Source organism: Hyperoodon ampullatus, assembly GCF_949752795.1.
Source record: "Hyperoodon ampullatus genome assembly, chromosome: 3".
In the NCBI taxonomy this organism is placed as follows: domain Eukaryota; kingdom Metazoa; phylum Chordata; class Mammalia; order Artiodactyla; family Ziphiidae; genus Hyperoodon; species Hyperoodon ampullatus.
Genome location: NC_136916.1, coordinates 42,407,491 through 42,419,702, shown reverse-complemented (window position 1 = coordinate 42,419,702; position 12,212 = coordinate 42,407,491). Strand labels below are relative to the sequence as shown.

The 12,212-nt window shown below is 39.7% G+C and overlaps 1 protein-coding gene and 1 pseudogene across 10 annotated transcripts in view; both read left to right on the top strand.

The window, feature by feature from the left end:
• Positions 1–12,212, top strand: part of DMXL2 (Dmx like 2) — a gene marked incomplete at both ends in the record, with an annotated part of 175,883 nt that overhangs the window by 68,969 nt on the left and 94,702 nt on the right. For all 9 annotated transcript variants that reach the window (XM_079701342.1, XM_079701341.1, XM_079701337.1 and 6 more), the window contains 2 exons: positions 533–1,229; positions 1,567–1,688. In XM_079701342.1, coding sequence (XP_079557468.1) covers positions 533–1,229; positions 1,567–1,688 — 819 coding nt within the window. The remainder of the gene's footprint in view (positions 1–532; positions 1,230–1,566; positions 1,689–12,212) is intronic.
• On the top strand, positions 9,353–9,940 carry LOC307050824 (HUWE1-associated protein modifying stress responses 1-like; annotated as a pseudogene). The gene has a single exon. The product of its transcript is annotated as an HUWE1-associated protein modifying stress responses 1-like (transcript).

Here is a 12,212-nt window from a genome sequence, read left to right as displayed (position 1 = left end):
TTGATAAGCAACTGAGAAGAGAATAACTTGCTACCAAAGGGGTCAATGACCACAGATTTTATAAACTTGATTAATTTAAGTAAAATGAATTTGGCTTTGAAATGTGATACTGAGTACTTGAATGTATGTGTATTCATTTTTTCTGGGAATTCACAATATTCTGAATAAACTTAAGAAACTACCCTAAAAATGTGACTCAGGATGAGTCCCCTCCACTTCTTCAGTTTTATTAATTAAATCTACTATCTTTATCAGTTATCTTTCTGAACAATATTTGTTTAGATTTATGGTTGTAGTCATCTAGAGATACAGGCAAGTTTCAAGTTTCAAATACTTGAAATTATTTCTTCAGTTTTCTCATAGGTGATGAATAGAGATATGATACTATATAAATAGAGGAAAAGGATTAGACCATAATAAGGCCGAAAATGATATATTTTACTAGGAAGCCATTTTGAAAATGGAAGTATTTTTGGAAGACTTTGATAGGAGGCAGACTGCTTGCACTGAATCATGTAATTGTGTTTTTCAGGTTTCTTTTTCTTCTCGGATTCCTGTTGCATTTCCATCTGGTGATGCAAGCTCTCTTAGTAAAAATATCATGATGTATGCCTGTATAAATGCTACAAAAGATTCTCACCACACTCTGTTACACCAAGACCTGATGGCTGAATGCAGTCCTCATGGATCACAGCTGCATTCTGGACCACACAGTACAAATATGAACATTTTAGCTCCCACAGTAATGATGGTCTCTAAACACATAGATGGCTCTTTAAATCAATGGGCAGTCACTTTTGCTGATAAGTCTGCCTTTACCACTGTTCTAACTGTATCTCACAAATTTAGATATTGTGGTCATAGATTTCACCTCAATGACCTGGCATGTCATTCAGTTTTACCATTATTATTGACATCATCTCATCATAATGCTCTGCTGACTCCTGAATCAGATTTTCAGTGGGACTCAGACAATAAATTAAGTAGATTAATGGATCCTGTAAGACACATAAAGGGTTCCTCGAAACAACCTCTCAGAAATGCAGCAACACGTACATTTCACGACCCGAATGCCATCTACAGTGAACTTATTCTGTGGCGCGTGGACCCAATAGGACCTTTGTCATACACTGGAGGAGTATCGGAGTTGGCGCGAATTAACTCTTTACATACTTCAGCCTTCTCTAACGTTGCTTGGCTTCCAACTCTTATTCCTAGTTACTGTCTTGGTAAGTGTTCATTTTAATAGTGAAATTAATAAAAGCTTTAAAACAGTTATTTATATACAAAATGATTTATATTTGTCATTAGGAAGATTTTTAATAAGTATTCAGAATGTAGGCATCAGACTTAAGTTTAGAGTTTCTAGACTTTTGTTTTTCATCTTTTCCCTCTCATAACCTATTTGTTGAATTTTTTTGGTTAATAATTTTATTTCTATTAATTGTATCTGTGTTTCTGGACCATGGTTATGTCTAAAAAGAGAAGTGTGAATATTTTTTCTCATACTTCAGCCAGTAATAAAAATAAACTATATATTATAATGCTAAGTGTTTACTTTCTCAGGCACATATTGCAATTCTGCGAGTGCTTGCTTTGTTGCTTCTGATGGCAAAAATCTGAGACTCTACCAAGCTGTGGTAGATGCAAGAAAATTATTGGATGAACTGTCAGATCCAGAATCTTCAGTAAGTATTTCCTAATCTTTATTAATATATCTAAGCTAATAAGGAATTCTCTTTTAATTTGTCTGGGACGTTTATTTGTTAGTTGGTGTTCAGGGAGTGAGCATCTGTTCTGGGCTCTGTGTGACTAGTTTGTTTTTTCTTAATTTGTGTTCCAATTTACATGAATCAAAATTACAGTCTGTTGGTGCTTTCACTGCTATGGCCCAGGTTCAGTCCCTGGTTGAGGAACTAATATCCCACAAGCCACACAGCGTGGCCAAAAAGAAAAAAAAATTACAGTCTGTATATCACATCACACATCAATACGTTTTATATTTAAAGAAATAAATATGATTTTTTTTCTAAAATGTGATATTTTTCTTGACATTTTTCACTCTTTATTTTGGTTCTGTTAATCTTTTTTTGCTCAAGAAAGGTTTTAAGGCAGCTTTACCAACCTCTATGTTTAGGTTGGAAAATTTGAACTTTTCTGAGCTTGATTCACTATTTTAAAAGTCCTCTGGTTAGAATATGTTATCAGTGGGTGGCATTGTCTCATTCTGGTAGTTCTCTATTTGAACTGGAAGTCATGCATATTAGTCAGTACTCAGATTTGAATGGTGAATTTTCCATTTACCTATAAAAACGTGCCTTTTAATAAAATAACTGTTCTAATAAAAATGTTTCCAATATTGAAAATCAAAGACTGTTTTTGTTTTGTTTAATTTTTATTTTTATTTATTTATTTATTTATTTACTTATGGCTGCATTGGGTCTTCATTGCTGCTCATGGACTTTCTCTAGTTGTGGCGAGCGGGGTCTACTCTTCGTTGCGGTGCACAGGCTTCTCATTGCAGTGGCTTCTCTTGTCGCGGAGCATGGGCTCTAGGTGCACAGGCTTCAGCAGTTGTGGCTTGTGGGCTCTAGAGCGCAGGCTCAGTAGTTGTGGCGCAGGGGCTTAGTTGCTCCGTGGCATGTGGGATCTTCCCGGACTATGGCTCAAACCTGTGTCCCCTGCATTGGCAGGCGGATTCTTAACCACTGCGCCACCAGGGAAGTCCCTCAAAGACTGTTTTTGAATGTCTGCCATGTACCCCTAGACGTGTAGGGAATACAGTGTCTGCCTTTAAGGGGATTTAAATTTAGCAGAGGAGAGAAGTTATTATAAAAGGTTAAATAACAGTTTAAGACAGAAGCAGAGGTGTCTGAAGTTGGTATGTAATTTACTGCCAAACACTATTTCATAATTCAGGGGCAAGAGGGATCAGAGTAGGGTAGGCATAGAAGTTTTTATTAAGGACAGTATTTGAGTTCTTTTTTTGTTGTTGTTTTTGTGGTACATGGGCCTCTCACTGTTGTGGCCTCTCCCATTGTGGAGCACAGGCTCTGGACGCGCAGGCTCAGTGGCCATGGCTCATGGGCCCAGCCACTCCACGGCATGTGGGATCCTCCCGGACCGGGGCACGAACCCGTGTCCCCTGCATCGGCAGGCGGACTCTCAACTACTGTGCCACCAGGGAAGCCCCTTGAGTTCATTTTTGATAGATTCAGAAAGACAAATCCTTGGTCTTTGCTGAGTGATAGAATAGCCTGAGTGGATACAGGAAAGTACGTGTATAAATAAGGCTTGTTCCAGAAACAGTGGTAATTGGACTGAAGCCACAAGTTCGGCATAGAGAAAGTCTAGAAAAGTAGCACCTTTAAAATTATAGAGTTGGAAGATTTAAAGGTCCCCTAGTCTAACCAGCCATCTGATACTTTGTCTCTACCATATTCCTGCCAATTTGTCATCTGGCCTCCAAGGAGGGAAGCTCAACTCTAAACACAGCTGATTCTGTCTTTGAATTACCATCACTATTATATTGAAATTAAACTTGTAATCCTTAAATTCTACTTGTTAGCTTTAGTTCCATTTAGAATAAGTCTAAGATTTCTTACATGTGAGAGCACTTCAGACACCTATGTTGGAACCCCCCAATTTTTTTCCTCAGGCCAAACCTGCTGCTCCTCTGCCTATAAATTTATCTAACTGTTTTATATTTGACCCTGGTTACTTTCTGAGCAGCTTTCAGTTTGTTTATACACCTGGCATTGTAGGATCACTAGAATATAGCAGTATTGTGGAGTCTCTCAGTAGATACTATGTTTGGGCAGGCACGCCGCATTCTTTGTATGTAATTCATATTGAGCTGACTTTCAATTAAATATCACGGAGCCTTTTTTTTTTTTTTTTTTTTGCTAGTAAGCCATTCTATATTTGTGCATTTGAATTTGGGACCCAAATATAGACTTATTTCCCTATTGCATTTCACCTTGCTAGGCTCAGCTCAACAGTACATCCTTTCAGTATCCTTTTGAATCCAGAATTATTGAATCCAGTGTTACTGCTTTATGACTTACATCACTGGCCTATTTGATGAGTGCTGTTCTACATCTTCATCTAAGTCAATTACAGAAATGTTAAACAGTACTGGACTGAAGAAAGAACCTAGCAGTATACATTTGAAATCTTTCTCCATTTTTATTGTCTAGAATATTTCTCCAGCTTATCCCAAGGATTTGCATGAGGCAGCTTGTGGTGTACTTCACTGAAGTAAAATACACCCTGTCTGCCAAATCTTTTGCAGTCAAAAAAGGAAGTCAGATTTGTAGGAGATGATTGTTTTAATGTATAGTAGGTTGAATGTGTGTATCCTAATGTCTCTTGATGACTAAAGCGTTGTACTAGATAGACGTCAGGCTCTTTATTCTGACTTACAGAAGTATGTTATTTTCCTTTTTGAAAATTGGAACCTTTGCCTGTTTTTAGTCTTTTGGCTGTGGCAATCCCCATGATTTCTCAGAGAGAACATCCTCTGTGGTTCATTGTTCTCATTGGCAAAATTTCTCAATAACCTGGGCATTATTTTTTCCAGGAAAGTATAAATTCATTTAGAGCAGTTGGATACATTCTTGGAATTTTAAAATTTATCTTGGTCTTCTGCTCCAATGTACTTTTTTCCTTTATTTCTTTTTTTTTTTTTTTTTTTTTTGCGGTACGCGGGCCTCTCACTGTTGTGGCCTCTCACGTTGCGGAGCACAGGCTCCGGATGCGCAGGCTCAGCGACCATGGCTCACGGGCCCAGCCACTCGGCGGCATGCGGGATCTTCCCGGACCGGGGCACGAACCCATGTCCCCTGCATCGGCAGGCAGACTCTCAACCACTGTGCCACCAGGGAAGCCCTGTACTTTTTTCTTAAACCCTCCATTTTCATTATTTTTTTTAAAGTTAAAAAGTAATACTTACTCATTGTAGAAAATTTTTGGTCCTTTCTACTTTTGCAAGCTAAATTCTTGAAATAGAAGACCAGAGACAAAGTAGGAATTAGGAGTTCTTTATTATCCTGATCTTTATTAACATTAAACCGTCAGCCTCTGTTAATGAGCCTATCTTTCTCTTTCTCTTTGTACTCTGAAAACAATAATTAATTCAGAGACTTAATTTTTCAAACAAATCTTTAATTTTAGTATAGTTTTAGGTTTACAGAAAAGTTGGAGATATAGTGCAGAGTTCCCATATACCCCTATTGTTAACATCTTATGTTACCAGAATACATTTGTCACAACTAAGAAACTGTTATTGGTGTGATATGATTAATTAAACCCCAGACTTTAAGACTTAGCTGATTTTTTCCCACAAATGTCCTTTTCCACTAATGTTCCAGGACTTCATCCACAAAACCATATTACATTTAGTTGTCATGTCTCCTAAGTCTTCTCTGATCTGGGACAGTTTCTAAGTTTTCTTCATCTTCATCAGCTTTTTCTCATGACCTTGACAATTTTGAGTAGTACCGGTGAGATATTTTATTGTATTTTCCCTCGACTTGGGTTTGTCTGCTATTTTTCTCATGGTTAGACTGGAGTTATGAGTTTTGGGGAAAAATACCTCAGGTGTGTGAAGTACGCTTCTTGTGTTACATCAGGGGCACATGCTAACGATATGGTTATTAGCATCTTCCCTCTTTTTTTCTTTTCAGCTGGAAGTTTGTTAATTTATTGATGTTTTTAAAGAACCAGCTATTTGTTTCATTGAACTCTTTGGTTTTAATTTTCATTAGTATCTGCCCTATCTTTATTATTTTCTTCCTTACGCTTGATTTATTTTGGTTTTCGTTTACTAGGTTTCTTGAGATAGGAGCTTAGGTTCTGGTTTTTTTTTTTGGCCGAGCCATGCAGCATGTGGTATCTTAGTTCCTGGACCAGGGATCGAACCCGTCCCCCCTGTAGTGGAAGCGTGGAGTCTTAACCACTGGACTGCCAGAGAAGTCCTAGGAGCTTAGATTCTTTTTTTTTTTCTTTTCTTTTTTTCTTTTATTTATTTATTTATTTTATATAGCAGGTGGAGCTTACATTCTTGATTTGAAACTGTTCTTATTTTCTTTCTTTTTTTTAGGGAAGAATTACTCTTTAATTGAGGCTTTCTTTATACCTATTAACATCAATTTTTTATAAATGTATTTTCAAAAACATTTTTAAACATGTGCACAGTTTCAAAATTCAAACAGCATATACTGTACTGTTATTAAATAAAAATTCTGTATCACCTCCCCTACCCAAGTCCCACACTTTATTGGAAACCCCTTTAAACCTTTTGTTTTTAATTCTTTTGATAAGTTACCACCACAATTCTAAATGATATGCTTAGATTTCAGTTTCTTAATTTACCAGCAGTAGAAATCAAGTCATTTCCATCTTCTTTGATAGACAGGGAATTCAGCTTGCATTCCACTTGTCTCTCTCTCTCCACTGAGTTTTGCTAGTTGTATTAGTTCGTATGGTTTTTCTATTAGCTGCCTTTATACTTTTAAGTGATGTATACATAGTCCTGTATTTTCGTTCCGTCTTCTTTACACAGTATCTCTTGTATCATCCCAAAGTAAAACGAAGAAAGTTGCACCCCTGCACTCACCCTTCCCTCCTCCTACTCTCAACTTGACTTCTGCCAGCTGGAGCGTTACCTTTACAATGTCTTTTATGCCATGCACGTTCTATTCTATAACTAAAATTAGGTCTTATGGTTTGATTATGAAAATTGAAACTAGTAACCATCTAATTATAATTATGTAAATGTGATCATTTCAACTATTTGTCACAGATTCTCTCAAGGGAGAAAGACCAAAGGGTTAAATTCAAATGACCTTTCTTATATTCCATCAAGTGATCAGGCCACAGTTTTGCTCATCTTGTATTTGAATCAAAACTTTTTTCTCTGATTTTTCAGTTGTTTTCTTGGTATTTCTAATTTCTTGGGCTTCTTTTTTCTTGTTGAGAGGAAAAAAAAAAAACCTAAGTCTTCTTCCGCACTGGGCTAAGAGCTCCCAGCTTCTTAATTGTCCTGCCTGTTAAATCTTCCTGTTTCTCTTCTTGGAGGAATTCCTTTTAGGGTCTTTTGATCTGGTGTTTTAATTTGAGCTGTGTTTTTTGAGATGCTGCAGACGTGTCATCCTCTCCGTTTCACACCTGGAATTCCACCACTGTTTCCTGCACCATGAGCTGCTTTTCTCTCTCCTGTACTGTCAATAGATTACATCCTCAAATATTGTAAATTTTTTAAAAAGAAAGGTTGCCTGGTAGATAAGGATTCTGAAATCATTCTGAATCCAACATGGCTGGAAAAGTGTTTATTTTACCTTCATATTTATTTTTTAAAATATTTATTTATTTGGCTGCCTCGGGTCTTATTTGCGGCATACAGGCTCTTAGTTGTGGCATGTGGGATCTAGTTTCCTGAGCAGGGATCGAACCTGGGCTCCCTGCATTGGGAGCGCAGAGTCTTAACTGCTGGACCATGAGGGAAGTCCCTTTCCCTTCACATTTAATTGATAAGTTTGGCTGGATATTAAATTCTAGATTTAAGATCTTTCTTTTTCCCTCAGAAATTTAGAGACTGTTATTTCTGTCCTCCAGTGTTTTGATAAGAGGTCTTATACCTATAATACTCTTATTCTTTTAATAGTAACCCCTCCCTCTCTCTCTCTTTATCTTGATGCTTCTAGAACAGCAGTGTACAATAGAAATATAATGTGAGCCATACATGTAACTTAAAAGTTTTCTAGCAACCATTTAAAAGTGAAAAGAAACTGGTGATATTAATTATATAGCATATTTTCATTAATCCAATATATCCAAAATAGAATTTCAACATGCAGTGAATATTTTACATTATTATTTTTTTAACATCTTTATTGGAGTATAATTGCTTTACAATGGTGTTAGTTTCTGCTTTATAACAAAGTGAATCAGCTATACATATACATATATCCCCATGTCTCCTCCCTCTTGCATCTCCCTGCCACCCTCCCTATCCCACCCCTCTAGGTGGACACAAAGCCCCGAGCTGATCTCCCTGTGCTATGTGGCTTCTTCCCACTAGCTATCTATTTTACATTTGGTAGTGTATACATGTACATGCCACTCTATCGCTTTGTCCCAGCTTACCATTCCACCTAGCCATGTCCTCAAATCTACTCTCTAAGTCTGTGTCTTTATTCCTGTCCTGTCCCTAGGTTCATTAGAACCACCTTTTTTTTTTAGATTCCATATCTTTGTATTAGCATATGGTATTTGTTTTTCTCTTTCTGACTGACTTCACTCGGTATGACAGACTCTAGATCCATCCACTCACTACAAATAACTCAATTTCGTTTCCTTTTATGGCCGAGTAATATTCCATTGTATATATGTGCCACATCTTCTTTATCCATTCATCTGTTGATGGACACTTAGGTTGCTTCCATGTCCTGGCTATTGCAAATAGAGTTGCAATGACCATTGTGGAACATGACTCTTTTTGAATTTTGGTTTTCTCAGGGTATATTCCCAGTAGTGGAATTGCTGGGTCGTATGGTAGTTCTATTTTTAGTTTTTTAAGGAACCTCCATACTGTTCTCCATAGTGGCTGTATCAATTTACATTCCCACCAACAGTGCAAGAGGGTTCCCTCTTCTCCACGCCCTCTCCAGCATTTATTGTTTGTAGACTTTTTGATGATGCCCATTCTAACTGGTGTGAGGTGATAACCTCATTGTAGTTTTGATTTGCACTTCTTTAATGATTAGTGATGTCTTATCCATATTTAGAAGTAGACTTGAGAACTTAAAAAAAAAAAGATAAGTCACAATGTTGCCCTGCAAAAAGAAGTTTTAGTAAGCTGAAGTTAAATAAAAACTATTTAAAGAACTACCATACAACCCAGCAATCCCACTACTGGGCATATACCCTGAGAAAACCATAATTCAAAAAGTCATGTAGTCTTTGGGGTGGTCTCGGCGGCGCAGGCAGGGCTACGGGGAGCGGTCGGCGGTATGAGGCGGCGGCGGGCACGGGGAGGCCGCGGCGCCATGGCGGGCGGTAGACGCGCTCAGGCCGGCAAGGCGAGAGGCAGCGGCGTTCATCCTGTCCGCAGCGACCTTCTGCAGGGGGCGGGGGTGGGGAGGACTGTGGCGGGGGTCGTCCCGGGCAGCGCAGAGCGGCGGGGCGGGGCTCGCAGGCCGTCGGGGTGCAGAAGGCCTGGGCCACTGTGAGGAACCGCCGAAGGCCGCTGGGCCCCGCCGCCGGGCCTCTCGACGACCACGCTCCTGCGGGGCCCCGCCTGAGGAGGACGCGGCCGAGGTGGCTGCGAGGTCACGGGAGGGCGCGGAGGATGGAGGAGCGGAAGGAGGAGGGCGAGGCCGAGATCCAGGAGCATCGCCCGAGCATTGGTTCTTCAAGTGGGAGCGGCAGTGCCTGGCCGAGGACGAGCTGGACGAGCAGCTGCCCCCCGAGCTGCAGGAGGAGGCGGCGGCCGCCGCGCAGCCCGAGCACAAGCAGCAGAAGCTGTGGCACCTGTCCCAGAACTCGGCCACCGCTGTGGCCCAGCTCTACAAAGACCGAGTGTGTCAGCAGCCAGGACTTTCTGTCTGGCTTCCCTTCCAAAACGCAGCCACCGCCGTCACCAGCCTCTACAAAGAAAGCGTGGATACCCATCAGGGAAGTTGTGATATTGGAATTCAGATTGGCTATCAGCGACGCAATAAGGATGTGTTGGCTTGGGTTAAAAAGCTCAGAAGAGCTATTCATAAAGAAGATTTGATCAGCTTCCTGTGTGGAAAAGTTCCTCTACCACGAAGCTCCCCCAAGACTGACTGTAGTGTCCCCTAACCGAGCTACTTCAACGGAAACTAGCTCACCTGTGGAGATTGATTTGCAACCCTTCTGGGAAGCCATAGCTCTGCATTGTAAAGCCGTTTAAACATGTTTCTTTCGGAAAATGGTTAAGAGTGTGCCTGTGGACCCAATTTCACATTTAGGTTTAGGTCCAGATATATTGTCTGTTTTTTGTCTGTTCTAGTTACTACTTGCTCTGGAAATGTTTAAATAGAATGTAAGCTAAGAACGTATATGGGCAATTTTTGAATGTTAGCCAGCCTATCCTAAAAAAATGTTTTTAGAAAGTTAGTTTGAGCTGATTGGTGTTACCGTAACAGCACTTTTTGCAACATTGATTAGAATTTATTGCTTTACACGCTTATGTTGCACATGTTTCCTTACTCTTCTGAGTCAAAGAGGAAGTTCTTGTGTTTTAAGAATTCTATTGCATTTATACTTACCTGGAGAGCCTACTCAATGACAGGCAAGTAAGGTAGATAACTGCTGGGCTCGTTCTCATGGGAACTCCCTTTGATACCTTAGGTTATTGAGTGTGCCTGTAGAACGTGAGTGTTGATGACCCAAGAGGGAGTGGACAGATGTAAGAATAATTAAATTGACTTTCCTTCTGTCTGTTGTCCCTTCGGGCCTTGCTTTGATAGCCAGGGCTGTTAAAGAACAGGTCCATCACCATGTCCCCAGGCCAGACCTGCCATAAAAAGGCATTTTGGCTGAGGGGTTTAAGTATTATTGGAGAAGCCTGAGGTATATAGTCAGTAAGTTTGTTGTTGCTTGTTCTCTAATACAGGCTTCCAGATAGAACTGGGAGAGGTACTTATAGGACATTCAATACTGCTGTAAAAATAAAACAACAAAATAATAAGACTTGGTTGAAGCCGAGATGAAAACATGGATTGTGCAAGTGACTAAGCAGATAGAAGTAATTAGTGAGTTAGGTCATGAGTCCTGTTAAAAGTTAACATTTCTGAGCCATAGTGTAGGTCATCTAAAATAAAGTAATCTGGGGCTTCCCTGGTGGCGCAGTGGTTGAGAGTCCGCCTGCCGATGCAGGGGACACGGGTTCGTGCCCCGGTCCGGGAAGATCCCACATGCTGCGGAGCGGCTGGGTCCGTGAGCCATGGCCGCTGAGCCTGCACATCCGGAGCCTGTGCTCCGCAACGGGTGAGGCCACAACAGTGAGAGGCCCGCGTACCGCAAAAAAAAAAAAAGTATAAATAAATAAATAAAATAAAGTAAGCTGGTAATAAAAAACTGGGATATATACAAAGGGCTTCTATATCATCAATACTTTAATGCTTACAGAGATTCTTCTTCTCTTTGCCAAACATTGATTCTTTACCTGAAACCCCATTCAGAACATGGAGTTGGAAAAAGTGTTGTTTTTTTCCCCCTCCTGATTGTGAGTTTGTTTACGATAAGTTAAAAACACAAAAACATTTTATTGCAAGAAAGTCCATGATGTATGGATGCAGTACTTAAGACTGCTTGCTGTTTCTAATATAGTGGAATACTTGATGCCATCAGAAAGTTTGAAACCCAGGCTAAACAGAGATTGATCTGTTCCTACTGAATCACAGTTTCACATCTTTTACCATTAAGTTTGAAAAAAATTACTAGAAGTGTACATAGTTTGTCAGATTAATTTTAGTGCATGGTAGTATTTGATGGAGTTGTGTTTTCTTTAAGCATTTTCATTCCTTTGTCATCACGTGGGTTTATGATTCACTCCATATTTCTCTTGTTAAAGTGTCTTTTTTTCTGTATTATACTCTACTATAGAAGTTAGTTTTAAGAAACATAAATGCCACTCTTGTTACAAAATCTTAAAAAAGAAAAAAAAGTCATGTACCAGAATGTTCATTGCAGCTCTCTTTACAATAGCCAGGACATGGAAGCAACCTAAGTGTCCATTGACAGATGAATGGATAAAGAAGATGTGGCACATATATACAATGGAATATTACTCAGACATAAAAAGAAACAATATTGAGTTATTTGTAGTGAGGTGGATGGGCCTAGAGTCCGTCATAAAGAGTGAAGTAAGTCAGAAAGAGAGAAATACTATATGCTAACACATATATATGGAATCTAAGAAAAAAAAAAAAAGGTCATGAAGAACCTAGGGGTAAGATGGGAATAAAGACACCTACTAGAGAATGGACTTGAGGATATGGGGAGGGGGAATGGTAAGCTGGGACGAAGTGAGAGAGTGGCATGGACATATATACGCTACCAAACGTAAAATAGATAGCTAGTGGGAAGCAGCCGCATAGCACAGGGAGATGAGCTTGTTGCTTTGTGACCACCTAGAGGGCTGGGATAGGGAGGGTGGGAGGGAGACGCAAGAGGGAGGA